Source organism: Sander lucioperca, chromosome 14 (genome assembly GCF_008315115.2).
Source record: "Sander lucioperca isolate FBNREF2018 chromosome 14, SLUC_FBN_1.2, whole genome shotgun sequence".
NCBI classification, from domain to species: Eukaryota; Metazoa; Chordata; class Actinopteri; order Perciformes; family Percidae; genus Sander; species Sander lucioperca.
This window is the reverse complement of record NC_050186.1, coordinates 18,472,967-18,499,933: the sequence shown is the minus strand read 5'-3', so window position 1 is coordinate 18,499,933 and position 26,967 is coordinate 18,472,967. Positions and strand designations below refer to the sequence as shown.

Genomic DNA, 26,967 nt, shown 5'->3' with positions numbered 1-26,967 from the left:
GATGAAGTTAATGTAACGTGATTGACAGTATACTGTGTAGTACTGAAACACATGGTGTCATATCATTTCTGTTCCTTTGAGTCATTTTAGTGAAGCAGAGTGTATGAAAACGCTTTCAAACTGTGTAATATAGGAGGGTCAAGTATAATATTAATAATGTAGAAGAGGTCTTGGCTTTTGAAAATAGGAAAACATCAGTTTACCCTCCACTCTAATCAACTTCCTGTTAAATGAATTTGCCCCTAAAGGTCATTGCCTTATTATTTGATCTCATCTATTGTTCTTGTTCACATCTAATATACAGTAATTGAATGTACAGTATGTGCACTGCATGCTGGTGTGTTAAATTGTGTTTTTATGGAGTGATGGCAAGCGTGTAGTTCTTTGCCCAGCTATTTGTTGCACACCCATTTCAGCTAAGGTGTGTGTTTTTGTTCATATGTGCAATGAGCGAGTGTTTTGTCATTTCCAGTGGCACTGGCGTCCAGTGAACAGAGTCCAGTGGTGATCATTGTCGTCGTGTCCGTGGCCGCCCTGATCATGCTGCTCTCCATGGGAGTTGGCCTGCTCATCTGGAGGAGGTAGATATATATATATATATATATATAAACAGTCGTAAAAACATGCATTATCCACCATCATATATTACATTATCCCTATGGCTCATTCTGTCATTCTAAGATTTTAATACCCTCTGCATGTTACACAAACACACACGGACATGCGCATGTGTACAAACACTCATAGACTCAATCACATATTCAGTCAACTGTCACACGATACTCTGTTAAATCCAGATTACAGTAATCCAGTGACAAGAGGAGTTCCCTCTGTGAAAGGAATGTGCAGCGACGGCGAGAGAATGGCTTACACGGTAACCAGTTAGACTCATCATTTAATATGCAACATAAAGAAGTCAGACTGATAATGGTGGTCTGTGTCGAGGGTAAAACGTTGGCAGGGTCAAAACCTTCTTTGATCGTTTTCTTGGCTAGGAGTTCATAGTTCTTTTCTATCTAATTAGTTTTCACATAGAGAAGTGGGAATTGTGAAGCAGCAAAGAAGATGAGAGAGAGGTTAAAGCAGGTTCGCTTGTATAACAGCTGTCATATGGTATACTCAGACCCATAGTTGCCACTAAAGAGAGTTCAAAACTCTTTTGTGCTTTTCACAATAAAGAGTGGACAGTCCAAATTCATTTTTTGACTACATTTTGAAAACAAGATCCAATCAGAATCCGAATCAGAAAGGGTTTTATTGCCAAGTATGTTTTTTAACACATACAAGGAATTTCTTTTGGTGTTGTTGGTGCACGTCACACATTCTCTAGATGGAATATTAAACAATATAAGTATAGGTATAAACAATATAAGTATATGTACACAGTATGTATTAAATTAAAAATAAAGAATAAATAAAGATATAAATAAAAAATAAAGAGCAAAGAGCATTACAGCAGAGAGAGAACAGTGGCATGAAGAGCCAGGGGTGGAGAGTCAGGGTGGTTTCCGGGCCTTGTTAATAAGGCTAGTGGCGGAGGGGAAAAAGCTGTTCATGTGACGTGAGGTTTTGGTCCTGATGAACCTCAACCTCCTGCCAGAGAGGAGTGTCTCAAAGAGTTTGTATCTGGGGTGGGAGGGGTCGGCCACAATCTTTCCAGCACGCTTCAGAGTCCTGGTGGCGTATAGGTCCTGGAGCAGCGGCAGATTTCAGCCAGTCACCTTCTCTGGAGACCGAATGACACGCTGCAGTCTGCCCTTGTCCTTGGCAGTGGCAGCAGCGTACCAGATGGTGATGGACGATGTGAGGATGGACTCGATGATGGCTGTGTAGATTGGCACCATCATTGTCTTTGGCAGGTTGAATTTCTTCAGCTGCCGCAGGAAGTACATCCTCTGTTGTGCTTTCTTGACGAGGGAGCTGATGTTCAGCTCCCACTTGAGATCTTAGGAGATGATAGTTCCCAGGAAGTGGAAAGACTCCACAGTGTCAATTGTAGAGCCACAGAGGGTGATGGGGGCAGGTCCACAACCATCTCCACTGTCTTTAGAGCGTTGAACTCTAGATTGTTTTGCTTGCACCAGGTCACCAGGTGGTCAGCCTCCCACCTGTAGGCGGACTCGTCTCCATCAGAGATGTGTCCGATGAGGGAGGTGTCGTCCAAAAACTTCAGAAGCTTGACGGACTGGTGACTGGAGGTGCAGTTGTTGGTGTACAGGGAGAAGAGCAGGGGGGAAAGAACACAGCCCTGGGGCGATCCGGTGCTGATGGGTCTGTGAGTCGGAGACATGTTTCCCCAGCTTCACATGCTGCTTCCTGTCAGACAGGAAGTCAGTGATCCACCTGCAGATGGAGTCAGGCACGCCTAGCTGGGAGAGTTTCTCCTGGAGCAGAGCTGAGATGATGGAGTTAAAGGCAGAGCTGAAGTCCACAAACAGGATCCTGGCGTAGGTTCCTGCGGAGTCCAGGTGCTGGAGGATGTAGTGGAGGGCCAGGTTGACTGCATCATCTACAGACCTATTGGCTCTGTAGACAAACTGCAGGGGGTCCAGGAGGGGGTTGGTGATGTCTTTGAGGTGTGAAAGCACAAGGCGCTCAAAGGACTTCATAACCACAGAGGTCAGGGCGACGGGTCTGAAGTCATTAAGTCCTGTGGTCCTTGGCTTCTTGGGGACAGGGATTATGGTTGAGGTCTTGAAGCAGGCTGGCACGTGGCATGTCTCCAGTGAGGTGTTAAAAATGTCTGTGAACACTGGAGACAGCTGATCAGCGCAGTGCTTCAAGCTTGATGGGGAGACAGCATCCGGTCCAGCAGCTTTCCTGGGGTTCTGTCTCCTAAAGAGTCTGTTGACGTCCCTCTCGTGGATGGAGAGAGTTGTCACTGAGGTGGGTGGGGGGGCAGAGGGGGGGACCTTTAAGGAGGGCATTGGTGGGGAGGCCCAGGACCCTGCTGAGGTGGGGGAGGTGGAGGTGATGCACAGTGGCTGTAGCTGTAGGGAGGTGTCGTGGGGGATGGTGTCAGGACTGTCCTTTTGTCTTTCAAATCGACAGTAGAACTCGTTCAGGTCGTTGGCTAGGTGTCGGTCATTGAAGGAGTGGGGGGGTTTTAGGCTTATAGGTGGTGATCTGCCTAAGTCCTTTCCAGACAGTCGCAGAGTCGTTAGCTGAAAACTGGCATTGGAGCTTCTCAGAGTACCGTCGTTTAGCCTCCTTCACCGCCTTGCTAAACTTGTACTTCGACTCTTTAAATCTGTCTTTGTCCCCACTCCTGAACGCCTCTTCCTTAGCCAGCCTTAACCTTCTGAGTTTGGCTGTGAACCAGGGTTTGTCATTGTTGTAACTCACCCTGGCGCTTGATGGAACACAGCAGTCCTTACAGAAGCTGATGTATGACGTCACAGCCTCTGTGTACTCATCCAGACTGTTGGTAGCAGTCCTGAACACATCCCAGTTAGTAGAATCCAAACACGACTGGAGATCCTCCACAGCCTCACTGGTCCACTTCCTTGATGTCCTCACTACAGGTTTGCAGAGCTTTAGTTTCTGCCTGTAATGCCAAATAAGATGAGAGACAACTAAGGTATTTAACTTAAAACAAATGGTTGGAATTCCAGGTAATTACAACTTCCTCTGTTACTGTGACCTTTCAGCATACTGCTGCAGTCTTATTAAATAAAGAGAGTTTTGTGGTAACCATTGAGACTGTAGCAAGCAATGTAAGAAGCTTTATTTCTTTATTTCTACTTTAAAGGAGCAGCCTGGTACAATTCAATTTTGGAACATTTGAGAACTAAAGGGCATGGATTGTAATGACCCAATGTAAAATTAGGTCAAGCAAGCCAGTATGTGTTATGATAGCATCATTTTTAATAATGTAAAGTACGACAGTTTAAAGATACACGCCTAATGTTTTAAATTAGTTTTGTAGCCTCAGGTAATTATTAGACATTGCTACACATTTTCCAGCAATTACAGCATAGTTGCTACAGTAGTACTTCTGAATGGGCTAAAGAGTGAAGCAACCAACAGAGTTTTGGCTGGTGCTTAAAAAAAATATTTTGCTGATTTAAATTCAGCTCTGTGTCATGGCTGTGTTTAGATGAACAAACACCGTTCATTCTTCCCTCTGTGCTGCCAATGGACGGAGCTCCCCGCAGAGCAGAGCAGCGAAGGTCTGCCGAGATCCGCTGGATGGTGCAAAACTGGCACCACGGAGGGAAGCCCTACACCGTTCATCTAAACGCACTGCCCACACAATGATGACACAAAGCTGGTTTTAAACGGGCAAGGTTCCCCTTTAAGAGTGACTATTGCACCTAATAGGCCTGCACTTATTAAAGTTAAATATCCACATGAAATAGGACTCATTTCTGTTAGTAGCATTAGCTGTGGGGACATTTCATTAGAGAAACATTTACCGATGTTTGACTACTTCAAAAGTTTGTGTTTGGGGCTCATATGCAAATCAGTGCCGGCAGTTGTCCTGTATGATACTCAAGACAATATAGACAAAACTTGAATAATAATTGAAAGCCTTGTTTTTGCTTTTGTCAGTCTTTGCGGCAAGGATCACATAAACTAATTGAAGTTTATGGTCCTACTGAAAGTTGCACACAATTGAGCGATCAGTCAACCAGATACTTAATACATTGTAGCATAGCTTTGTTTCATTTCAGTGCTGCTATTTTACATCATCTCAGGCGCTTTAATGCATGTTTCCTTGTCTTGTTTATTGAGTATATTTTGCTGTATACTTGCATGTTTTATTCAGCTGAGCAGATGAAGGGGGCGAGAGTGCATTTCTGCTTGTCGTTCCAACCACTTTGCTCTTTGACTCCTGTCCAATTCTATATTCTGCCAGCTCGCCTCACACACTCCCACATACAGACACACACGCTCACACAATTTATAGTGTACATTCCATCACAAATGCAAGCGCATAGGTAGGGGGCCCATATCTACTCCCACACAGTTACACACATGACCAGGAAACAATTGGGGTTTGTTTTTTAATATCATTTGGCTGGCATTCAATTGATATTTGTCCAGGGAGATTTTTGAATACATTAAAACAAAACAATAGTTTGTGTGTATTCTTTTGTTCTGTCCTCTACACACACACACACACACACACACACACACACACACACACACACACACACACAGATCTACATAGGTGCCACCTCTCATCATGATAAAGCAAAGCAGGCCTATTCCACAGCTACCTGTATAAAGAGGGGATTGTGACATACAGTATAGAGACCACCAGACCGATTCGAGATAGACACAAACAGTCCAATGATGGAGTCAACCGGGTGTAGAAATGGGTTTTATTCACTACCTGCAGCACCATACAAAGTGGTGCTGTTTTTGAATATACGGGAATAGATGTACTTACATGCAGCACACAGCCGTATGAAAGCAACATCACTGCAGTAGAAAAACAGAAATTACAAAAATGTGCTTACTCTCAGTGTACAACACACATAAGTATTTAAATACACCGTTGCTTTGAGGGAAGGCAGCGTCATCTCCTCGTGTGCGGTCTAGTAATAAATAATAATGCTTATCTTTCTCTCCTTTATTTCCATCACTGCATTCATTGCAAGTGGTCTCCATTGTTCATCGCTGCTGGACCATTAACTTGCTCTTCATGTTTTGCATAGAGACAAAGAGGGGAATGGCTTGATGCCTCAATTACCATGCTCTCGTGTTTGCAAAGACAGCCAGCTCCCGGCTACAGCTGGTGGGGTCTCGGTTACATCAATCTGCCTGCTCACACAGACACATGCACACACATGAAGGCACGGACACAGGCAGTCACATGCATTTGAGTCATGCATTTGCATTTATGGAAACCCACATTATCAGAAAAGCCAGTTCTCACTTTTAATGTAAGTATGTGTCAGCAGGTTGGCTGTGCCTCTATGTAGTCCAAAACACACCAGCTTACTTGCCTCTTGTTTTCTATGTAAAGGTATGTGATAGACAGAATGCAGCACTGTCGTATTTTCCAGTATTTGTGCCGGTTGATGATTCTGAATAGTACCGGTAGTGTTTTTAGATTTACTGTGTCAATCTGTGCATCCAGGCTACCGTACTGACTTCTGATCTTGTTTGGTGATATCATGTCCTTTATTTGGGTCTTACACCTGTAACAGTGGACAAGGTGAAAGTCATTGAGGAATAAATGTCCAGACCTTTACAAGGCGCTATTTTCAGCATTGTAAAGATAATACAAAGTATTTAAACACATTTCTTATTGAACCCACAGCTTGAAATATTGGGAAAATTATGATGGGACAAAAGGGAATGAGTACTTTGTATTTTCCTCTCTTTAATACCTTATATTGACACTTTATCTCATCACTTACACACACACACACACACACACACACACACACACACACACACACACACACACACACACACACACACACAGAGTCCATTGGTGCCTGACAGACTTTGATAGAGCTAGAGTTCCAGGGCATTGCTCAAACATTCTCCAGGAAGCCCAGGCTTGACTGGTCAGTGCGATGGGGATTGTTTTACCCTTCACTGGCCACACCAGCGTGCATGTGTGTGTCTTCTGATCTAGTGTGTGTGTATGTCTATGTATTGTAAGCGAGTAAGAAGTTATTAGCAGTGGGAGATGGAGAAGAGATCACGAAGAAAGGAAAAAGCGGGAAGTAAAGCAGAGGGTCATTTCATAGGGCCATTGACTCTTGGCGACACAGTGACAAGTATGATTCGAAGGGGAAAAAATGGGACACGGGAGAGATCGACAGGCCAAGAGAAAAGGTCTCAAGCACTGTGCTGTAGTTTCCTGTGTGTCTCGTACAGATCAGTGGTTTCGTGTTTCAGAAAGCCCCCAACCAGCAGACAGGAACATCTTCCATTTTAAATGTGAAAGCTGCAATTCCAAAGGGCTCTGTATTAGTTTTGGAAATATGTTGCCACTTACTATTCTTAAGTATGGACCTGTTAATGATTCTTAACCCAAAACTATAATGTCTTTACCTTGTGTGCAAGAAAAGGGAGACAATGCTTGAGCAGGAATCACTCTTGTTTTAAGGAGCAGCTCCCAGCAATGGAAGAAAACAAAGGTTTTGAATCTTATAAACTTATACAAAAGTGGCTTCATGAAATTCCCCAATTTCCATGTATTTTGCCCCTTTTTGACCTTTCTGCTGTCCTAATTCCTATCTGCTTCACTCTCACCTGTCATCTCCGATTCTATTCCTGCTCTCTCACCTATTATACATATTATTTCCATAACTGCACTTTATTTTAGAGGAGAATTCAGGTATGGAGAGGAAAGAGCAGGTGGTGAATAGGCTTCATTTACATGGCATCCGTTCCTTTTTCTGCTTTAATCTTCTTTTCTGAAAACATGAGCGAGTGGGCCCGTGCTTGTACTTGAAAATGAGCAAAACATTTGAATTTGCCATTGAGATGCATAGTGTATAAGTAGATAAGGCTAGTGCTAATTCTGTCAGCCTGTTACGCCCCAGTCTAGGGGTGCCTAGGACGCAACACGAAAAGGCCCCATCATCCCGTTTTCCCAAGTAGCCACAAACAATTAGGTGGTTATGTATCAACAAACTTATTTATTTTACAGAGAACGAAAAAATATATACATAACATATATTCGTTTAAGGCTTCAGGGTGGCCTACCACCAAAATAACAAACAAAACAATTCTGACTGGGAGATAAAACTAACCTAACAAACAAAAGGGCAAAACAAATTACAAAAGACTTACCTCCCTAACTAACAAAAACAGGAGAAAACAAGATTGGAGGTCCAACCTTACTAAACAAACCAAAAACAATATCTAATCTAAAGCAAAGTTACACAAAGCAAAAGCGTGGCCGGTTGGGAGATGAGGAGGACGAGGAATGCCTGCTGCCCACCGACGGCCGCCATCTTGGCTCCTTATAACTGGATGGCTTCCCCAGCTGCAGCCAATCACAGGGTCGGGCCTGAACTTCTCCACCAATCATGCTTCGGCTATGGCACACCCCAATTTGCATATGAAATTGGAAACACAACAGAAGAAAAAACACAGGGCACACAGCAGACCAAAGAACAATATGACCACAGTCATAACAAGCCCAAATCATGATTTCAGGATATCATCACCTCCTCCTATCCTCTACCCATCTCACAGACACTCTATAGCTACAGTCCTTTCCATATTTAGATAAAAAAATCTCTTTTCCATGTTGTAATGTCATGGATTTCCAACGGATTCTATATTTTTCTTATTAACAAACTCCAAAACCAGCAATGGTACAGCAAAGTATACTGTCTGTGTTGTCAGTGCCTGATATGTTATTCTTCTCTACCATAGAGTGCCAATTGTTCAGTTTAACACATCAGTGAGCCACACCATTGCATTGGCTGACATGTTTTCTGCATTACAAAAAATATGTGCATTGTAGTTAATTTTTAGCACCAAATCTGCAGCAGAAAATAGTCCCCAACAAATGCACCATTTATGTCCAGCTGTTTTAGGAAGTGACTGAGCCTTTTTTTTTTTTTTTTAAATGAAAATACATGTATTTTTGTTTTTTCATCTTTATTGGAGGGAATGGGCTCAAGGCTGAGTGCCACAGACATGCTAGGGAATTGAGAAAGTGTAGAGAGGTCTAACGCATTGCATTGGTCTTTTTATGGGATTTGTTGACGATTTGAATATGACTTGCCTTATCCTTTAAGTTTTATATTGTTATGCAGACAGTTGGAAAGAAAATACTTTATCATTTAGGTAAATCTACCCTTTCCATTAATTACAATTATGCACTCGAAATGAAATGCATTTTCAAAAATCTTAAAAGAACAAAGACTAAAACGAAGATGACAATTCTTGTCAAAATTAACATTTCATGAGGCTGAACTGATAGTGACAGAATTTGGCCAGAATCTTCATTGTTTTGGCATCCACACATTTATTTCTGCCATCTGGTTCTTCAGAAGTGTGAAATTTAAAAATTGGTCCAGAATTCCAGTCAAAAGCATAATAATTGGAACTGATTTAGCAAAGAATTAAAAAAAACCCCGCAGGATATACTTTCAAAATAGAGAATATATATTTCTATATTATATTATATATATATATATATATATATATATATATATATATATATATATATATATATATATATATATATATATATATATTTTCATAGTATTTGTGGTCTATGAATATTTCATCATTTTTGCATGTTTTCTTGGCAGCATCCATCATATCACAATGGTTAGAATCAATAAAGGAATCTATTCATCAATCCAAAGTTGTGTTGACTGACCATCTTTAAAAGTTATGAAAAGAGCCAGAATTGACATTGGCAATCCCCCCTCCCCTCCCTTGTTTTTTTCCCAGCAGCGTCTGCTCGAGCTCCTCCAATGTAACCCCTGCTAGCGTGGTGCTGCTTTCGACCTCCTTCTCCACTCTTCCTCCTCCTCCTCTTCTTTCTCCTCTTCCTCCCTTCACACAGCTGATGCCCAGGTACACTGGCATGCCTGCACTCCCCTCTTCCCCCCCCCACCCCCACTACCACCTTTTTCTCCTTTTTTCATTTCCTCCCAGTTGTCCTGCCATCTCTTCTCTACCTCTGTGCTTCTTTTTCTTCTTTCTCAATCTTTCCTGATACCAAGAGAATGAGAATTAGTCAAAACAGTTTATCTTTTTTGTCCCTTTTTTGTCAAGCTGTTTGGCCCAATATCCTCAGTAATGCATTCTGCCACAATATAAAATTAACCTGAAAATATGATAGTGTTACCGTTGAATTATACCCCAAAAAGAAGCCCCCATCCAAAAAGAACAACTTTGCATCTGATATTTCATTTTTGTCACATCTGTGACATTTCAAAAGAAGTAATGGAAATGGAATCAAGTCTTGCAACTTTGCCTTCATGCAGCCCTGCCAATTATTCTTTTTCTTCCATATTTCCTTTCTCCAAGGCTTAGTTGCCTCCTTGTCTCCTCACATCCTTCATATCACTTGACTTGTCCCTTAAAACTATTATTTGTGTACTTTTGCTTGCTGTTTTGCTCAGTCATTCCAGCAACTCATCCTGCTGTATGTCCTATACTGTAACTGCAGTTTTTCACCACTGCTTTGCTTCTTTGATTTCTAGCATCCATTCACTCCTCACTACCATCCTTATATTCTCTCTCTCTGCTTCTTCCTCTGCCCCTAATCGTGCACTTTATGGAATATTCTGTTTGCCTCTTCAACTATTTCTCTTCCTTGCATACCCTTCTGCCCAATTATCCTCTTATCTGTAACCTCCTATTTTCTTGTCACTTCCTCCGCTGCCTCTCCATCTACCGACTTCCTCAATTTTTTTGTTAATGATTTATCCCCGGCTTTGCCCTCATCCTCTTGTCATGTTAACCATTTTCTCCCTTACGTCTTTTCCCCCGTTAGGTCTCTTGCATCTTGTTTCTCCTGCCATGCCCTCTGTCCTCATCTCTCTCCCTTTCCCCCCTCGCTCCCTTTCCGCTGTGCTCCCTTATCTCTTCTCCCCTGTCTGGTATCTCCTGCCCTAAGGATCGCTGCTGCATGTGTCTGCTGGTGTGTTTTGACAGACAGGGTCCTGACCTTGTCTCAGACCCTGCTGCTGCACAGGATGAGGGATGTGTCAGCCTCACCCTCTATCACATCTCCCCATGCAAACACTCACGTGCAAAAAGACTCGCAATCCTGTAAAAGCATGCACGCAAGCTTTTGCGCGTACATGTGCATAACCCTGCACATATATATTCACATGTGCATACACATAAAGAAACCGGAACACACATGCTTAAAACACACACTGTGGGTTCATCAGGCTCCCTGTGCTCTCTCTCTCCCTCTCAGCTGTGCACCGGTTCTGTGTGAAGTGCTGTGTTCTGACATTCGCATTAAGGCACGGCTCCCTGGGCAGATATTATATTTCACTCAAACACACAAATGCCCACACACACGGTCTATAGACACATGCATGGACAACCTTACTCGTTGACTTTCCTATGTACAGATTGTCCACCTCCAAAGTCATCAATCAGTCCCTGAAAACATGGTAACCATCCACAATATTTGTGTTCCACAATCAATTGTTGTTATGATGTTTGCACCTATAAACCCATGCACAAATATGTCATAAACCACACATTATGTATAAACTAAAATGCTGCTGAGGGCTGCAAAGAGTTTTTCAGATTGTAGCTGTTAATGACCGTGTATATCCATATATATCTGGGATGTATTTAGAATATATATGATCAGCACTCTGTTTGTTGGAAGAACTTCTGATGTACTAAAGACCTTCAATTCCTTGGCTGTATCTCTCTTGTCTTGTTTTTCATCCATCTCTCTAATCCAAGTAAGCATGTTGCTGGCCATCCAGAATGTCTGTTCATCACTTGTTAATCTCTCACTTACTGTGTGTGTGTGTGTGCGCGTGCGCGTGCGCAAAAAGCCTAGTTTTCTTCTAAGCCGAAAAGCCATCAGCAGTCAGATCATAGAGAGCTCATTCGTCCAATGTGGTGGCAAAGGATGAGAGATAACAGAGTGTTCACATATGTGTAGAAAGAACCGTTGTCCCTCTGTGTGCATGTGTTTATCTTTTTTCATATAAACTCCATCCGGTTAAAACAACAATAGTGTGTCAATTCTCGGCCTATCGGTGTGTATCTGTGACTTGCTCATTCAAATCCGGCAGGATTTCCACTTATTCAACCTCAGATTCTTCTGTTGTTCATCAGTGCCATCGCATCAGGGGTCTTTCTGAATGCCTCTCCATATCTTTTCCATCTCCACTGTCAATACTCTTGTCTTCGCTTTCTCATAGTTTTTGCACATTCCTTATAATCTATTATGTTGTAAGATAAACAGCATTTGATGCTTGTATTTGTTTGTGTCTGCCAGTTGGGATAAAACACTGTCTGATGCCTTTCTTTGTTTCTCGTTGCAGACAGTGCGGCTACAGCAAAGCTTCTCAAGAGGGAGACGAGGAACTTTACTTCCAGTGTAAGTGACAGCGGTAATCACTCTATTACTGGACAGTATAGTGTGTTTGTTTGTGTGTGTGTGTGTGTGTGTGTGTGTGTGTGAGAGAGTGTGTGTGTGAGAAGAAATTGTATTATTTGTCAGATACTTCACACACTTCAAAACATTGCAAAATTCGAGGGTGTATCTTATGCTGAGTTAGAAATGATTATACATGCCTTTGTTTCCTAACATTTGGATTACTGTAATTCTCTTTTTACTTGCCTCAGTAAATCATCTGTAGGATCCAGTTTAAGATTATGAGAGTCTGTGATAAGTGCTATATAAATCAACTTTACTTACTTACTTACATACAATAGTACAATGTAGTGAAATTCAATCTCTGCATTTAACCCATCCTCAACATTAGGAGCAGTGGACAGCCACATTCAGCGTGCGGGGAGCAACTTAGCATTGGGGGAAGAATCTGTCAATAAATGCTTTGTCTTTCCTATTCCATGTGATGGAATGCATGTGAACACACACATGCGTGTGCATTGCACATGACTTTTGAGGCATTAAGCAGCACCATGGCATTAATTCTTAATTCTGAGTGCATGCTTAGCCAACTCTGAGCACACTGACACACTCCATTAGGTGGTGTGTGCGGGCTGAGTTTGATGGGGAGAGATTGAAATCAGGAGGAGGGGAAAGATAAAGAGCTGCAGACGGGGGCAGGGGAGAAGGAGAAAGAGGGTAAAAGCTCCAGTACAAGGCAGGCAGCAGCAAAGAGTGCTGAGAACAGACGTTAAATGTTGTTGTTGTTGTTGTTGTATATGTTGTACACGATTTTAAATGCTGCTTTTCTAAAACCCCGCTCAAAAAGCTCTCAATAGGCCTTTTTGTTTGACAGTGACAGAATGGAAGTAGTTTGACATATCTCTTCCTGTTTGTGTGTAAGTGTGGATGCCAATGCTTTGCTAACGTAGTGGATGTATGTGTGATTTCAGAGCTTCCTGTGTGTGTGTGTGTGTGTGTGTGTGTGTGTGTGTGTGTGTGTGTGTGTGTGCATGCGTGCTCAATTGCGTTGTTTAATCTCCCAGCATGCTGAGCCCTGTGGAGAGGTTTGGAGCACTATGCCTGATGAATAATGAGCTGAAGCCATGCGGCTGGGAATTAAAGCTGCCCAAAGACATGCCAACATCTGACAAGCACGCAATACACACACACACACACACACACACAAATTCTTTTGGCCCGCTTTTCAAACACGGACACTCACATAAATAGGCACAGAGACATGTTTTTGTTTTCTTTATCCAACACACTCTCTTGAGTCCTCTTCCTGTTCCGTGGCTGTGGACTACAACATGCTCTGATGGTGCTGCAGGTTTGCAGTGGAGTGTGTGAAGTAGTGAGTGTCTTGAAAGCCTGATTACATTTTTTTTTCTCCTCCCATCTGTTCGCCTCCTAGACTCTTAAAAACACATTCCTCGACCATATATTAGGACGGAAGGACAGGGTAAAAGAGAGCGTGAATAAATGAGTGTGTGATTAATAAAGTAGAGGAGGAAGGAGTGAAGGGTGCAGTAAGAGGGAAAAGAGTCAGAGTATGAAGAGGTGAGTTGGCAGAGACGGAGAGACTCATAAGTGACACTGCTCAGAACATTAGTTTTATGTTGGAGTATGTGACCTAGAAACATGCAATGAGGGGATGGGTGGATGGAGAAACGGATCAAGACCCATCTGCCATCTCCATTAATAGACCACTTTTAGATATCATCCAAAGTATGATTACATGTCAGAGAGAGACAGACAGAGAAGGTGTCTGGGGAAATGAATGGTGAAAGATAATAAAGCATAATAAAGAGTTTGTGGCCTTTTGTTAAGAATGAAAGTATATGGGTTTGGGCATGCTAACTCTGTGGTCCACTGAAGATTATGCAGCCAAGTGTAAATATGCTTCAGTTTCCCCTCAATCGCTCATGGCAGTGACACAGTTAACCCTGAAACTAATCAGCAACAGAACCAATGAAGCATGCACCGGCGTGTCATACGTGTATCTGAGCATTTGCAGCCGATTGTTTATTTTATGAGGCATGTTAGCACCCCTGTGTGTGTGTGTGTGTGTGTGTGTGTGTGTGTGTGTACACAGTATGTACTGCACAGCAGGTTGTAAGCTGTAAGTGTGTTTGAAAACCCTATTTGTCAGAAAAGAGTCTTCGATCCTCCACTTAGCCCTGGCCTTGAATAGAAAAGGTTTCATTTGCTTCATAATTGAACTTTAGCCTTTATTTGTCAAAGTGTGTGTGTGTGTGTGTGTGTGTGTGTGTGTGTGTGTGTACACAAGCATACCTGTGAGTGTGTTTGCACACACAAGCAAACGTGTGTGTGTGTGTGTGTGTGTGTGTGTGTGTGTGTGTTGGATCAATAAGCCGTTATGAGGCAGCCAGTATAGGATCCCTCAAGTCGATCTAGAGCTGTAATCACATTTCAGAGCTTTGGCCTGGCGTTTCGGAAAAGTGCCAGTGCCAGTACCTTTTTCCTGGAAGATTAGCCTTAACATGTGGTAACTAGGGTCAAAGGTCAACTATTTGAGAACTATAGTCCATTGGTTAATGGTTATTGGCTATCTGCTGGCTAGTTTATTTGCTAGTTGTTATTGTTCGGTAAATACAATTGGCAGTTGATAAAAAAAAAAAAAAAAATGCTCATTGAAACCAGGTAGTGCTTTTGTTTTGTTGTGTACAGTCAAACAGTTGGGGTCAATATCACTTGCTGTTTTAAATGTCAGCTGGAATTTGCAATTGTTGTCTCATTAGTGTCACGGAAGAGATTTTCTAGAGGTCCTTGAAAGAAATTAGCCATGCTAATCGTTAATAATAACCTTCTTTTCTGTGGAGATTGGAAAGGGCATCATGAAATAATTAATGTAATTTGCATTTAGACTCTATTCTATTTTAACTGATATTAAACCCTCTTGTTTTACTGTATGTTAACAAGTTTTGAAGCCCACAATACATCACTTTTATACTTATTAGGTTATTTATTAAATCTCACACATTATGGATAGAGGACAACCCTGTAGGCAAAGACAATCTCCAAAAATAACATTACTTTTATGCTGTCATTATTTTTGGGAAGCACCAGTACCCAAACTCTAAAACCAACAACAAAGCAGCAAGCCTACTACAAGTGGCACTTTAAGGTTTTCTCTGCCTCAGCACTACTGTCTATTATGTACTGTCTCAATTTCTGCTTAAAGATTATTTTGTGTGTGAGTGTGAGTGTGAGTGTGTGTGTGTGTGTGTGTGTGTGTGTGTGTGTGTGTGTGTGAGATAACATTTTGAAGCAGGCAGAAAGGACAAAAAACCTTGTGGAAGAGCCCTGTGATCTGGCTAAAGCCGCGTGGAGGAAACCCAAAGTCATATTTGAGCACTCGTAGCGTTTGATGTCGTTCTTTCTGTTTGCCTCTGGAGTTCACAAGGTCAAAACAAACAAAAACGTAGAATTAGACAAGTTATGAATACATAAAAGGAAGCATTTTGGATCTTTAAAATGGAAAAAAATCCCCCTAAAACAGTTATCTAAATAGTATTTTTAATTTGGGGTTATGTTTGGTTATTATAACCACATATAACTGGCTTAACATGTCAAACTGAGATGTTTAAAGTAGCCCTACAGTTATAGTGGGGTTTGATAGGAGAAAATGTTTCAGCAGTCTCAAGCATCAATGGTGAAAGTGAGGTATTGATTTCAGTCTCTGGATCAAAGAGCAAGGGCTTCTTCCAAGACACATTTTGGTCAAATTGTCAACAATCATACAGAAAGAAATTCTTTGTTGAAGGTGGCAGAGATACCAATTTCTCCACTGACTGTAGCCTCAGTAGAGCATAAAGTGATGCAGACATGAGAAATGTTTTGCTTTGTGTTGAGAGGGAGAGGTACTATCAGGGCAACAGACCCTTTATACTTACACAACAGCTGGCTAGCTATCTGTATTTATCTGCTTATACACAGTTAAATGGTATCTGGCTCCTTTTATCTATTTTGTGCCTCATGTGGACATTTTGCTGCTGGGACTGCAGACTTTTATCTTTTAATGTGTTTCTTTCTGCAGACAAACGTGTTGCTGTCCTGGTGAATTTATGGACAATGGAAATTCTTGCTTCACCAGTACGCTTCTAAATTAATTTTTGTGAGGTATGTCTTATATTCTATGTTTGTGTGTTCAGTTAAGATCCCAACGCGTAGGACCTACATTGACCCCGAGACCTGCGAGGACCTGCTGCAAGCCGTGCACGCCTTTGCCAAGGAGCTGGACAACTCGAGCATCAAGATAGAAAGAATTGTGCACACAGGTACATGATTGTATATGGGAACCAAGCAGAATTGTTGCACTTTGCAACTCTTTGAAGTTGCTCTTTTTAAAAGGGGTACTTCAGCGATTTAGTATTCGAAGGAGCAAAGGCCAAGGCATCAATTTCAGACTTTAGAAAGCCCATTTCAGAGCCACAGAAGCCATTTTACAGGCTGAGCAGTACTTCTTGTGACGAGTAAAATTATCTTCATGTGTAAACTTGGTGGAATGCACCTTTAAATTTACAGCAGGATATGAGCACCTATTTGGGTATAGAAAGATATAATAAATATGGAGTGCATGGTACAGTAGAAATGATGCAATTCTTTTTTTTCTTTAACCGAAGTAAAATAAGATGAGGCAAAAGCAGCAGAGTAGTGAGTATCAACGGCTGCAGTAATCATGAGGCAACTCAATTTTTTGCCCTTTCCCTCACCCTGCCTTGAGAAGAATTGTAGTAACCAGTTCAATCAGTCTAGCGACTTACTGATCTGCCAAAATCGAGCTCCACTGTTTGCCTTGGCTGCACTTGATGTTCCACTGTTTCACCTGCACCCTACCCCATCTTTGATCTCTCTTTGATCCCTCTGTATTCCATGTCTCTCTCTCCCTCAATAGTGTCTGTTCATTTGCGTCATCACTCTACTTGTATTTTTCCACCTGATTCTGCTCCAACCTGATTCCCCCCTCTCTCTAACTCCCATTCATTCCTTCTGACTTTCTTTCAATCTTTGCACAGATGTTACTCCATATAATCAGTCTGACCTGCAACACCCTGCCCTATTCTTTTCCCGCTCTCTCTGGTTTGTCATCAATCGATATGGATCATGACCTCTGTTTGTCTGTCTCCCCCTACAGGCGACTTTGGGGAGGTGTGTCGCGGCTGCCTTAAGCTGCCCAGTAAGAGAGAGCTGCCGGTGGCCATAAAGACGTTAAGGGCCGGCTGCTCTGACAAACAGCGCCGCTCCTTTCTCAGCGAGGCCGGCATCCTGGGGCAGTTTGACCACGCCAACATCATCCGACTGGAGGGCGTCATCACCACGGGTAAGAAGGATGGGGAGGGAGATCAAGCAGAAAGCAGAAGGTGAATAGCAGTTTGGGAGGAAGGCGAGCAGGTGAAGATGAAAGGAAGCATAGAAGGGGAAATATCCTGGGTATCCAAGGATCAAAGGAGGAATGGTATCACCTTTAGTATCATAAAGGGGTTCATCACCTCCATTACCAAGGAGGAAGGAATGCGAAAATGGAAGCAAGGCTGTAGGGAAGCGGAATGGGGTAAACAAGTGAATTAGAATTTGACCATTTCAATATCACACGTGCAGAGGGGGTCACTTCTTCTGGTACTATGGAGACAGATGGGACGAAAACTGTAAGAGGAGTATGGACAGGAGAAGAGAGATTTGAGAAGATCACTGAGATACTCCGACCACTTTAAAATCAAAAACACGGAGAGGGTCAATGCTCACAGCCAAGAGGGGTGGGACGGGAGGATGGAAAAGAAGAAAAGGTTGAAGAGTAGACGGCAGGGTAGGGGGTTAGATGGCGTATGCTAGCAGCAGCTGAGCTACATCAAGGCCCATTTTCTGCTGACAGATAGCAATTGAGGTCCTAGAGCGAAAAAAGGATGGAAGAAGCGGGAGAGGAAAAAAAAAAACTTGAAGGGAGGAAACGGAGAAAAGAGACATGAGAGACAGAGAAGATGAGGTAGGGGTTAATGGGAATGGCAGGTGAAGGTTTAAAGAGTTTGTGAAGTTTTTGTTATTGCCGCAGTGATGCTCAGTATGGTGTGTGTGTGTGTGTGTGTGTGTGTGTGTGTGTGTGTGTGTTTGTGTGTGTGTGTGTGGGCACAGTGCCCAAACACACTCTGTGCTCAGTAGGATGGCAGCAGATGTGCAGGGTACAGTAATTGGTGCTAGAGACCCAGCGGGGCACTGAGATCCACTCTAATCTCTCCCACCATCACGTGCACACACACACACACACACACACACACACACACACACACACACACACGGACACACACACACACACACACACGGACACACACATTCACACAAGTGCATGCTCCCTCACACACATCCAAAGGCAGTCCCATATGCTCATTTTTCTTTCACTATCATTGACACACATACACACACCTGCTTGCCTGCTTCCTAACTTGGCATGAAATCACACATCCATGCACACACAAACAGTACACACACCCACATACTGTTAGAGTACAAATCACCTTCTCTACATCACTTACACCCACCCCCCCCCAGATTCTCACTCAGCCCTCTTCCATCCCCCAGCCACCACACCTCACCCACCTGCAAACAGCCTTCTTACTAATATTCCTATTATTTTTAACCATAACTCAAGGCCACTTAAAAACATAGTGTCCCCAATTTTTTTTACTTTCGAAGCTTTGATTGTCGTCAAATTTTATGACATCATCACCCCAAAAAAATAAAAATAAAATCCTCTGTTTGGTTATATTAATGTAGTTTATGGTGCTGTTAGATTGCTGCTAGACAATACAGGTGCGTGCCTCTCTGTGTGCCGCGAGTGGGAGAGCAAACCGTTTTTTTACTGCAGTGAAAATGTTGTTTTGGAAAGACAACACTCACGCAATGTTATGAATGATGCTTCAAACTATTCGGTTCTGCCCTACTTCTTTATTTTCTACTTCTATATGCTCCTTTTCTTCATCAACCTCCATTTTCTCCACCTTCTTACTGGCAGTTCCAGGATTATATGCAGTGGTGGAAGAAGTAAGTAAAAGTACCAGTACCACTGTAAAAATAAAAATATATATAAAAATACTCCATTACAAGTAAAGGTCCAAAATCTAGTATTATCAGCTCCATGTACTTAAAGTATCAAAAGTAATAGTACTCGTTCTGATAATTTAATAATTTAAACAGCTATGAAAATTAAACCATTTCTTTCATGTTTTTAATATAAAATTTTAATATATAAATTCCAGCTGTCAGATAAATGTAGTGGAAAATGTGTGTTCATCTGAAATGTCATGGAGAAGTATAAAGCCGCAGAAAATGTAAATACTCATAATGAAAGTACCTCAAAATTGTACATAAGTACAGTAGTGGAGTAAATGTACTGAGATATTTTCCACCACTGATTATAGAAAATGCAATACGTGGATTTGTTACCTACCAGGAGTGTTTTCACATGCAACATCTCAGGGTAGGAACTGCTCCCGCGCTCAACCATTGGTGGGCAGTTCTACGAGCTGTTGAGCCAATCCACTGTTGTTGCTATTTCAGCACACACAGGTCTACTAGGTAGCTTTATCAAGTATGATTGGCTGTGATGATGTCCGTCCTCTGTTTCTTTACGTACAAGAATATGTGATATTTGTCCCACTCAACAAGTAGATATTCCAGTTTTCATCATCTGCTCTGGCAACCTGATTGAGTCCATAAAAGTTACAACAGGTAACAATTTTTCCGCACACTGTTTTAAATTCAAATGATGACTTACAAGTGTGTATGAATTTGTGTGAGGAAGTAGAAAGCGCTCAGTTTTTACTCCCTCTCTCCCTTCCTCCCTCTGCATTTCTGTTAGACATCCTCTGAAATATTATGTTTTTAGTGGGTTATCACATAAAACAAAGTATATAATCCTTTCCAATAGGTCCTTGTTTGTAGCTAAATGTATCTGTCATCCAAGCCCTCTGCAACTCACCAACACACAGTTCAACCCCTGATTCACTCTCCAACTCGCATTAATTACATGATGTACAGTATGGCAGTGTCTCAGTACTTACTCACAGTTCCCTCGTGTTGTAAGTAACCTGAAGTAAGTAAGCTTATCCTGAAAGCCCAGTAATACTGGCAAACCATTAATTGTGGATATTACAATGCCAAATTATTATTTTTGTAATGTCTCTGCAAAGACTGTCAGTACTGAGAGCATATCACATTTTTGTTTCTTTGAATTCTTAGTTGTTTACATATCTATGAAGGTTTATTTTACTCTCTCAAGCGCCCTAATCCACTCATCTCTCCTTGTTTCCTCTCTATTCCAATTGCTGCAGTCTCATTTTCCTCTCTGTGCACTTCTTAGCACTGCTGGATCCCTGCCATCTGCGCCTGGCCACAGTGTGTATGTGTGTGAGCATGCATGCATTTGTTGTGCGTGTGTGTAGTGTATACCCGGACCGTGTTGGTCTGTGTGTATGGTCATGCACAGATTGTGCGAGTGTGTGAGGGTCGTTAAACTTGCTGAGACAGCTGGGGCAGCACACAGGTTCTCGTGGCTTCACCACAGTTCACTGGGTGAGGAATGGCTTTGCACAATGGCTGCCATGCTGCCAAGTGGACTAGACTCACTTTATTCTCTACCTCCCTCCCTTTCTGTGTCTCTATTACCTCTCTCACTTTCTTTTGCCCCTCGATTCTCTCTATTTTACCCCAATTTCACATATTCATACACTCTCCTGTCTTGCTCTCTTTATCTTTCTTCAGGTAACACCATGATGATCATAGTGGAGAGCATGTCTAACGGAGCCTTAGATTCCTTCCTTAGGGTAAGTTTATTGTGTGTAATTTCTATGCCTGCTTATGCATTTATCTTCAAATGCACATGCAGATGTGTTTGCTCATCGTCTAGTAACAAAATGAAGCCTCATCATTACCTTCTGTTTTGGAGCCGTTTCACAAACAAGGCATTTTGTTGTAATGATCCTGAATTCACTTATTATAGTGCAGTCCTAGGGCAGCAAAACAGTGCTCATTACAGTAATAAGGAGAACGTACCATAATTAACAGCACAAATGGAGTGTTTCTGCTTAAAGATGCGCCCCTCTGTTCTGTAAAACCACTGCGGTGTGGTTTATAAGGACATGAATTAATGGCCTATTTGTTTTTATTCTCCAAATAAAGTGATTCAGCTCAGTGAGCACAACATTGTACTGTAGTAACAAATGTGCCACCATTTTTGGATCACTACTGTACATACATATTATATACACAACTTATTTTTTCCTCTGCCCCTCTCTTCTTTCATTTCCTTTTCCATTCATCTACTCCTCGTTCTTCTTTCCATCTCTTTTCTTCACATAACCTCAGAAACATGAAGGCCAGTTGAGTGTAATGCAGTTGATGGATATGCTGACTGGTGTGGCATCAGGAATGAAGTACCTCACTGAAATGGGCTTCATCCACAAACGGCTGGCCGCACACAAGGTAAGGGAGCAGGTGGGAGGAGATGATAGAGGTGATGTATGTCGCAGGCTATTGCAAGTTTTCGCAGGTGGGTTACAGAATGCAATTTGTCCTTGTCTGCAAACATCTTTGACAATCACTAGCCTGTAAGTTTTTTATTAGAGTAGTACACAAAGTGACGTGACAACACTGGCGAAATCGCTTTGTCACATTTAGGTTTTCAATGAGTGGCATTTTCATAAAAAGAGAGTCTGTCCAACTGCAAATGCAGTGGTCATGTTGCGGAAAATGAAGAACGGGCAGTTTGTTCTTGTAAACAATCAATTGTCCCTGGTGCGATAAGAGCTTTGCCCACCAGGGTGGTAAGAGCTCATACTGAGATTGCTTCCTTTCTAAATGTAACCAATGCTAATCAGTTTTTTCCCACCCTCAGGTGCTGGTTAACTCCAACCTGGGCTGCAAGGTATCCGGCTTCAGACCTCTTCAAGAGGACAAGATAGAGGCCATCTACACCACACTGGTAAGAAAACCCCATGGTGAAAACATAGGCATGTGTGCTGCAGCAACATGTACGGGTGATATTTTTAATGAGCCTTGGACCAAATGAGAGTTAACACATGTTATGTCAGGTTCAGTTGAGGTCATATAATTAAGCTTTCAGAAAAAAAACATATTTAGTTTTTTTTTAATTTTCCTGGATATTTTTGGGTTCCACTCCTCTAACGATTCTTTTGATCTACTTAAAATATGTTCAAAGCTGTTCAAAGAGAATATTAAAGCTTTACTTCTATGAACTCTCCTCACCCTTTTACCCCATGTCTACCTCTCTGGTTCTCTTCCGCAGCATGGAGGGAAGAGCGTGGTACTGTGGACCGCTCCAGAGGCCATCCAGTACCATCGCTTCTCCTCGGCCTCAGATGTCTGGAGCTTCGGCATTGTCATGTGGGAGGTCATGTCCTATGGAGAGAGACCCTACTGGGATATGGGCAACCAGGATGTAAGTGTGTGTGTGTGTGTGTGTGTGTGTGAGAGAAGCTTAGCGATAGGAGTGTGCTTTTCATTAATCTCCCCAGTCATGTTCTTTATATTCCTCCCTCCCATTTTTTTTTTACAGAATATCTGCACTTTACCAGTCTCCCTCTCTCTTTCACCTCCCTCTATCAATGAACTCTGTATCCATGCCCAGTGTGAATCTTATTAAAAGAAAGCCAAGAAGCCACAGTACCTCTGAAAGCTTTTGCAGGGCCTAACTCCCCCTCTTTAAGTCTGCATCAGCTCCATGACCAATCCTGTTTTCTCTTAAGGACGCATTGACCTCCTTCTAGTGGCCTCCGCCTGTCCATGGATGCCATCCGGCTCTTAAAAGTGTTAAAAATCCTTCTGGGAAAAAAATCCCTCTTTCAGGAAATGTAAAGCGCTTGCTATTTGAGGGTTGAAGAGATTGTCCAGTCGATAGGACCCTGCAGCTTTTCACTAGAAATCTATAATTTCCAAGTCAATGTAGGTGGGTGCTCTGTTTCGCTGTCATCACTCCTACTTTGTCCTTCAAAAAAAGGTTGTTTATATTCTGCTTTTTGAAGGAAGTCATGAGAGGGCAGAATATTCTTTGTGACTATTTTTCTTTTCATTGACGACAACTCAGAGCATTAAGTCATCAATCATCAAGTCCAAAAGTTTCATCACGCTAATGCCCTTTCAAATTACTGTCATCAGAAAATAATGTCTACACTTTATGCAGGCATGTGCAGTTATAAAGCAACGAATTATTAGCATATTCCATTTTTTAATGTCCAAAATTAATATGCATGAGTTATTCAGCAGGCACAAGAATAGCTTGCTTTTTGAGTCCTTTTTTTCCTGGTGCCCTTTCACAAAGCAAGAGAAAGTTTCCTCTCAGCCTAGTTCATATTATCAAACTTTCCAATTGAAAGGGCAAAGGTCAAACTTGTAGAGCACCAGGGATATTAATCCACTTTAAATTGATACATTATATTATAACGGAATTGTTGGTCCGCCTGTCCACCTGTGATCCATCGTGCCCTTTACCTACCGGCTTTGATTAAATGGAAAATGTCAAACGCTGAAAAGCATTTCATGAATGCTCTTTAGTGAGATAGGGCCTTAAGGGGCTGAGAGGATGGCGGAGTGGGGCGGCGGGTGTTTAGGTAGAGAGAAGAAAGAGTGTTTTAGGAAATAATGCCGCTGATGGATGTCATTTTTGTGATTATACTCTATTTCCTCCTTTCAGGAGATTGTATTTCTTAGAGTGATACAGGAGGAGGACGTATCGCATGTCCCTGGAGATACTGAGAGAATTTCTCTTGTGAGGTGTTACAGTGAATGGTTTTTGAATCGGGACAACATTAGTCTGATGGAGGAGCGAGGAACATTGAGGATGTCTGAAGGGATACTTTCATGATCTGCTATTTGAAGAGAGTGAGGTTTAACAGGGCTAGATGAAAAATGCTGAGCTCAGATAATCATTTTCTAGGACTCATTGTATTTAGTAGCCTATCTTTTAGAGTGGGTCAGGTATAAGAAAATACTGTCTCTTCTGGTCTGCTTATTTCATCACTGTAGTCTGTTTTTTTATTTCTTTCACAGGCCTACAAAAATATTGTATTATAGGGAAATTAAAATGTTAGAATACATTTTCTGCTGATAGGAGCCCAACTATTGTACCCCATCAAATATCCTGTGAAGTGACACTGAGACATTGAATATCCTGTTAAGTGACCTTTCAATCCACAGGCAAAGTCAGTCAGATTTTGCATCGTTCAGTTTTTGCAGGGACACCTTTATTCTCTTTCTGATAATAGCTGCCTCTTCGCTGTATGGTTACATTTTTTGTAGTAGTTTTAATCAATACATTACTGCAGATTTGTATAGAGCTCATGTTGTTTAGGTTGGCAATATCTCTCTTTGAAATTCTGTTTATTTTGCAGTTGGTGCTGGCTAGCTCGGTGACCTTAAAGGATGCTGCCTCAAAATAAGTGAAATTACCAAAAAGCAAAACAATGCAGAGCAACAACATTGTAGGTGTTGTAATTAGTGACAAGAGAAAATGAAAGCACCAGCACTTTTCTTCTCTTATTTATCCAAGTAGGACCTGTACTGTCCAAAGGCTTCTATTCTTGGCAACTAAGCCACTGTAAAGTTAAAAAAAAAAGTTTTAAATACAGTACTCTACTTTTTTACATTTGCTTCCCCTGCCCTGCCCTACCAGTCACACACATGATTTTTGTGAATGTATCCAATTATAATATAAGTACTGGAAAATCACAACACTACCTCCGGATTTTCTAACCTGATATAATTGTTTTCCTTCTTCTGCATGTCTCGTAGGTGATCAAGGCCATCGAGGATGGTTTCAGGCTGCCGGCTCCAGTTAACTGCCCTCCACATCTCCATCAGCTGATGCTGGACTGTTGGCAGAAGGAGAGGACAGAGAGGCCCAGCTTCAGCCAGATCCACTCAGCCCTGAGCAAGAGCATTCGCTCCCCTGATGGTATTGGTTCCTCCACATTGGCACGCAGGTACCGTCTAGTAATATATCGGCTCAGTAAATGGATGGCTGTATACATTAAGTTATACAAATGTCCTGTCTCCACGGAATCAACCTTATTTCTTCTCCTCTAGAACCCTGAGTTCATCCATTACGCTAGCAGAGAGGCCTCTGCCCTCCTTCCCATCCTTTAACTCAGTGGGAGAGTGGCTGGACGCAGTGGACATGGGCCGATACAAGGACAACTTCACTGCCGCAGGATACTGCTACTTGGAGTCTGTGGCACGAATGACTGTACAGTAAGTGGCTTTATACAACTGTCTCAGTGACCTTTAATTTCCTGTTTTAGAGAGGGTGGCTAAGTGAGATAATAAGAGAACAATATTTGCATGAATAAATACATTACTTGGGGGATAATGTATTTTACTTGATATTGGTTCTTTTATAATTCTTCAGAAAAATAATCAGCAACTATTCTGATTATTGATTGTTAGTCATTTTTTAAGCAGAAATCACAAATCTTATCTGGTTCTAGCTTCTCATTTTTGTGGATATGCTTCTTTTTCTCTTATGTAATAAATTAAAAAAGTTTTAGAGTGTAAACATGCTATACTATGACGTTTTTATGACATGCTATGGAAGTTTTTAGAGGCTTTAGAATAGGAAGTGTATGATTATTAGAAGCATTTTTCTTCGTGGTCATGGAGTCACTAACCCCTGCCAATGATATAGTGTCCAATATATTTCTCAATTTTTTTTCCACAGAGATGTACTGAGCCTTGGCATCACTTCCCTTGAGCACCAGAAGCTGATACTGGCTGCCATCCAGACCCTCAGAGCCCAGGTCATCCAAATGCACGGCCGTGGTGTGCAGGTCTAAAAAACAGTTGACACACCTACTCTCACAGTGCTACTGCAGACCCACACGTGTGTGCAGATGGATGATGGGGTGGAGAAGAGGAGAGAGAGAGAGAGAGAGAGAGAGAGAGAGAGAGAGAGAGAGAGAGAGAGAGAGCTCTTCCAAACTGAAGGAAAGAAACAGATCTTTCAGCTAACTGCACTCTGTCTACTCCACCTTCCCCACACATCCTCATGCCTTCCTTGACTCCTTCCTTCGTTTTTTTATGAATCCCTTCAGAGACGAGCAGTGTTCCTGTCGCGATTGGGGGATTGCAGAGGAGTGATGTCACCTGACTTTTTTTTGTGACCTTAATCTGCACTTCAATAACTGTGTCAGCTCCATCTCACTGGTTCTGGATCAGTGCGTAAAGACAAAGGAAATATTGTCTCTAGCAGGACGGGCTCTGTCTGAAGCTGACCTCTGAGCTGCGGGAGGGGGCACAGATGTACTACGCTGCAAACACACCGGTTATGAACTAGTGCTAAAAAAAAAAAAAAGAATTCACATTTTGGGTGGAATTTCCCTTTACCACAACGTTGATTCACTAAAAACAATATGTCGTCAAAGCCAGGAAGTATTTTACTGGCCTTGGATCGAATTCCTCTCCCTCCTGAACTGGCACAGCTTATTTTACATCAAACTGAAACTGATCTACTACGCGGATACAGAATCATATCATTGTACGTCCGAGCTGATTTCTGAAGATGGCTGCAGTAGCTTAAGAAGACTGTGCTGTCCCATGTCAAGTGTCCAGTAAATGTGAGGTTAGAAGAGTTTGTTGAGGCCTCAAAAGAGGCTAAACGAACACAGCTAGCAGACAGTATAGTACAGCATATAAAGTGTGCTGACGGGAAGAACACAGCTACAGTAGGTTATGGGTGATGATGACATACTGTATTTTGAGGAACTTCAACCTGCTTTTTTTTTTTTCTTTGGGGCTACTGATGGTTAAACAAAAGCTGCAGGATACTAAAGATATAATTGTTAAGGTTGAAAACGTGTTTGATTGTTCATTAATTTGTTGTATGTCTCTGTCTGTTTCCCTAC

At 42.0% G+C, this 26,967-nt stretch overlaps 1 protein-coding gene across 2 annotated transcripts in view; it reads left to right on the top strand.

Annotated features, from left to right (window-relative positions):
- Positions 1–26,405, top strand: part of LOC116047229 (ephrin type-A receptor 7) — a 156,400-nt gene extending 129,995 nt beyond the window's left edge. The window contains exons 8-19 of one of the 2 annotated variants that reach the window (XM_031295875.2): positions 473–581; positions 11,967–12,022; positions 16,216–16,341; positions 17,199–17,384; positions 20,816–20,877; positions 21,419–21,535; positions 21,948–22,034; positions 22,359–22,511; positions 24,860–25,050; positions 25,154–25,318; positions 25,785–25,979; positions 26,024–26,405. In XM_031295875.2, coding sequence (XP_031151735.1) covers positions 473–581; positions 11,967–12,022; positions 16,216–16,341; positions 17,199–17,384; positions 20,816–20,877; positions 21,419–21,535; positions 21,948–22,034; positions 22,359–22,511; positions 24,860–25,050; positions 25,154–25,318; positions 25,785–25,899 — 1,367 coding nt within the window. In that variant the 3' untranslated portion in view covers positions 25,900–25,979; positions 26,024–26,405. Of the gene's footprint in view, positions 1–472; positions 582–11,966; positions 12,023–16,215; positions 16,342–17,198; positions 17,385–20,815; positions 20,878–21,418; positions 21,536–21,947; positions 22,035–22,358; positions 22,512–24,859; positions 25,051–25,153; positions 25,323–25,784; positions 25,980–26,023 lie in introns of those variants that run through there. The other variant, XM_035991463.1, reaches the window with a different exon arrangement.
- Positions 26,406–26,967: the final 562 nt, after the last annotated feature.